The sequence below is a fragment of the Monoraphidium neglectum genome, assembly GCF_000611645.1.
Source record: "Monoraphidium neglectum strain SAG 48.87 unplaced genomic scaffold scaffold03997, whole genome shotgun sequence".
Classification (NCBI taxonomy): domain Eukaryota; kingdom Viridiplantae; phylum Chlorophyta; class Chlorophyceae; order Sphaeropleales; family Selenastraceae; genus Monoraphidium; species Monoraphidium neglectum.
In genome coordinates, this window is record NW_014009632.1 from 2,279 (window position 1) to 6,085 (window position 3,807).

Consider the following 3,807-nt stretch of genomic DNA (forward strand, 5'->3'; position numbering starts at 1 on the left):
CTCTCATCCCGCTCCCGCCGCTCCGTCCTGCCGGCCGCCCCCGCCGAGGGCGGCTCGTGAAGCGTTAAAGTGCTCCACAGCTGCCCCAGAGACGCGCGCACGCCTCCCTCGCAGCTCAGCGCCGGCGGCAGCGCGAGGCAGGCCAGCGGCACCAGAACCTTGCGGGTAGCCCACTTGGGCGAGCCGGGGCCCCAGGAGGGGTCCCGCAGCCGGGGGTTGCGCCGCCGCGCCACCTCCTGGAACACGTGGACCAGCGCCGCAGCGCGCAGCTCCCCCAGCTGCCGGGCACTCAGTTCGTCCAAGCGCAGCTGCGGAGCAGTCAGGCGCCACAGCCAGCGCACCGCCGCGGGGCCGTCCGGCTCCGGCGCCGCCGGCCCCGGCCCCGGCTCCGGCCCGGGCGAGCGTGTGCGGGGCCTTTCGCGGCGGCGCCGGCGGTCGGGGCCGGGGCTCTCCGCGCGGCCGCCCTCGCGGCGTGGCGACCGGCGGCCCCGCGGGGGCGAGGGCGAGCGGGGGCGGCGCGGCTGGCGAGAGCGATCCCCGTCGTCAAACGCGTGCCGTGAGTCGTTTGGCATGTCGGTGCGGATCAATGAGGGGGCCCCCACGCCCGTGTGCTGCGGCTCGTTCCTTTGATGACGCGCCTGCTCGCCCTGCTCTCTTGGCTGCTCATGCTGCCGCTCTTGCTGTCGCTCTTGCTGCCGCTCTTGTCGCGGCTCTTGCTGCCGCACTTGCTGCCGCTCTTGCTGCCGCTCTTGCTGCTGCTGCTGCTGCTGCTGCTGCTGCTGCTGCTGCTGCTGCTGCTGCTGCTGCCTCTCCCGTTCATGAGCCGCCTGCTGCTCCGCCTGCTGCTCCGCCTGCTGCTCCGCCTGCTGCTGCTGCTCCCGCTCCTGCTGCTGCTTTAGCTGCTGCTGCTTTAGCTGCTGCTGCTTTAGCTGCTGCTGCTCCTGCTGCTGCTGCTCCTGCTGCTGCTGCTGCTGCTCCAGCTGCTGCTCCTGCTGCTCCTGCTGCAGCGTCTGCAGCTGCTGCGGCTGCTGGTGTTGCTGCTGCTGCTGCTGCTGCTGCTGCTGCTGCTGCTGCTGCTGCTGCTGCTGCTGCTGCTGCTGCTGCTGCTCATGCTGATGCTGCTGCTGCTCATGCTGATGCTGCTCCTCCTCGTGCTGTTGCTCCTGCTGCTGCTGCCCTTCCTGCTGCCGCGACTGCTGCCCCTGCTGCTGCTGCTGCTGCTGCTGCTGCTGCTGCTGCTGCTGCTGCTGCTGCTGCTGCTGCTGCTGCTGCTGCTGCTGCTGCTGCTGCTGCTGCTGCGTGGGGTCCGCGCCTGCCTGCTGGCAGCCTATGGCCGCCATGAATGCCGCGCGCTGCTCAGCAGAGAGCGCCAGCGCCAGCCTGGCAGCCACTCGCCCCAGCAGAGCCTGCACCTCGCTCCCCATCCCCGCTGGCAGCCGTGACAGGCACGCGTCCGCAGCGGCCAATATGTGCGGCGGGGGCGCCGCCCCGCCCGCTACTGCCGTGGCGTGTGCCATCAGCGGCCGTAGCTGGTGCAGGGCGCGGCCCTCCAGCAGCTGCGCAAGGCGCTGCAGCAGCGCGTGGCTGGAGCCGTCCCCCGAGTCGCCCAGCACTTGGGCCATGCCCTGGCTCACGCCAAAAGCCTGAGAGGTGAGCAGGGCGGAAACAGGGTACGACGCGCCAATGCGCAGCGCTGAGCACAGCAGGGAAGGGTGCGGCCGCAACGCACGCGAGCCTGTCGTTGAGTAGCAGCAGGACTGGGCCACTCTGGTGATGTCGTGCACGAGCGGACTGACAGCACGGGATCTTCCAGCCTGAGCAGCCTGGGACGGCATGCCGAAGCCCGCCAGCCCACCTCTTCCGGCGTGAGCAGGGGTGCGCCGCCGTACTCGGCCTCCTGCTGCCGCTCCAGCTCGTGCCACGCGTCGCCCCATTGCTGCGAGCCGTCTGGCAGGGAGTCCAGCAGGGCGCTGACGGGGACAGTCTGGCCGCCATGCTTTAGCAGCAGGTGGCTGGCTGCTGGGTCGACCGCGCCTGCACGCGGCATGCACATGGCGCGTTGTCATGATGGCAGTTACAACAGCACTCGGAAGCGAAATGCTGGGTGATGTCCATTCAGAGCCCTCTGCAGAGCGGCGGCGCCGCAAGGGGCAAGCCCCAAGCCCAGGCCAGCGCTGCACTATGGGCAGCACGGGCGCGTCGTCGCGACCTCCACCCACCCGCCACTGTGCTGATGTGAGCGCCGAGGGCATGGCCCAGGGCCAAGCTCCCCTGCTGCCCGTGTTGCCCGTCTTGGTGCCAGGCCACCACTGCGCCCTGAACACACGAGTCAGGCGCGGCGCGCGCGCCCAGCTGCGACAGCCAGACCCCGGCTTGCAGCAGCTGCGCCACCTCGTTGCCCGCCACGTACACAGCACCCAGCACCTGGGTGGACGCCCAGGGTTGGCTGCTGGTGGGGACCTTGCGCGAACTTGTGTTGTGCGCCTGAAGATTGTGCTGGGGTAAGAATTGTACTGCCGCCCAGTTTCAGGTGGCGCCGGGTAGGGGGACGAAGCACTCAAACACAGCACGCTGCCGTGCGCTGGGGACGCGCAGCACAGCAGGCGCGGCCAGCGGCCCACCCACCGGGTCAAGAGACATGTTTCAACGGTGTCCAATTCAACGCCCTAGACCCCCTTCATCGCAGGTAACTTCCGACATTGCTGGGCACCGCCTGGCAAGTGACAACGTCTGATCTGCGCGACATTTTTGATGTGTGAGACATGACGAACCGCGTCATGTAATTGCAAAGGTTTCACGATGCATAATTTGGTAAGAGGTTGGCTGACCCACTCAAGCGATGCAGCACGCCCGCCCGCCGGTGAGCCGAGCGGCACCCGACAAATGCACCCGACAAAATGCTCTGCTGCGAAAGCCAAAGGCCCTGTTGATCGATCCAAATGATGCCCAATTCGCGAAAGTGTAGTTTTGGTGGATGAAATCGCATGCAGAGGTGGAGCCTTGCGCCTCTTCCCCGTTGTTCCCCTCCTTGATGGGCTCCTCTCCTGCCCATTTTGCATTAGCTGCTGTTGAGTAAACACGTTTGAGGGAGAGCAGCTGTGGAGCAGCTGGGACACAGCAGTGTTTGGGTTCATAGCTAGAGTGCACATGAGCTGTGCATTCTTCTTGTTCTCAGACAAGTGTAGCAGCGTCCTTTTTGCAACACCCACCCCCCACCCAGGATGCGAGGGGTGTCAAGCACTCTTTCCTCGTAGAGGGCCTGTTGGGTAGCTTGGACCTGCTGCATGCCAAGCAGGGTCCAGGGTGCCCTTGGATGCAGGGTGCCTGTTGGGGGGCCTGTGGCCAGGCAGGCAGCAGGCTTAGGCTACCTGATGGGCTCCTCTCCTGCCCATCTTCCATTAGCTGCTGTTGAAATACGTTTCTAGCACTGCCCGCCGAGGCGCCTGAGTGAGGTGCACCCGAGCACGCGGCAGGGCATCGAAATGATATGGGTACAACTTCAGCCCTAATTCTGTCCTCCTGCTGAGGTGTGCTGCTGCTTACTGTTGGCATGCGCAGAATCGCAAGCCTGCAAATGAAAACCGAGACGCACCTGCCAGCGCCTGGCGATTGTCTGCAGTGGCCGTGACGTGCGGGAGGACGGCGGTGCCGCCGGCCGCAGCTTTGGCGCGCGCTATCAGCGGACGCAGCAGATGCAGGGGTCGGCCATCTGACCGCTGCGCGATGCGTGCCAGCAGCACGAAGCAGGAGTCGTCGTGGCCGGCCTCCGATAGGGATTCAAACCGTCCGGAGGGTGAGTGTAGAGTG

At 66.6% G+C, this 3,807-nt stretch overlaps 1 protein-coding gene across 1 annotated transcript in view; it reads right to left on the reverse strand.

Moving 5' to 3' along the window:
* Positions 1-2,053, reverse strand: part of MNEG_13713 (hypothetical protein) — a gene marked incomplete at both ends in the record, with an annotated part of 3,334 nt that extends 1,281 nt beyond the window's left edge. The window contains 2 exons of the mRNA XM_014037815.1: positions 94-1,643; positions 1,856-2,053. Coding sequence (XP_013893269.1) covers positions 94-1,643; positions 1,856-2,053 — 1,748 coding nt within the window. The remainder of the gene's footprint in view (positions 1-93; positions 1,644-1,855) is intronic.
* Positions 2,054-3,807: the final 1,754 nt, after the last annotated feature.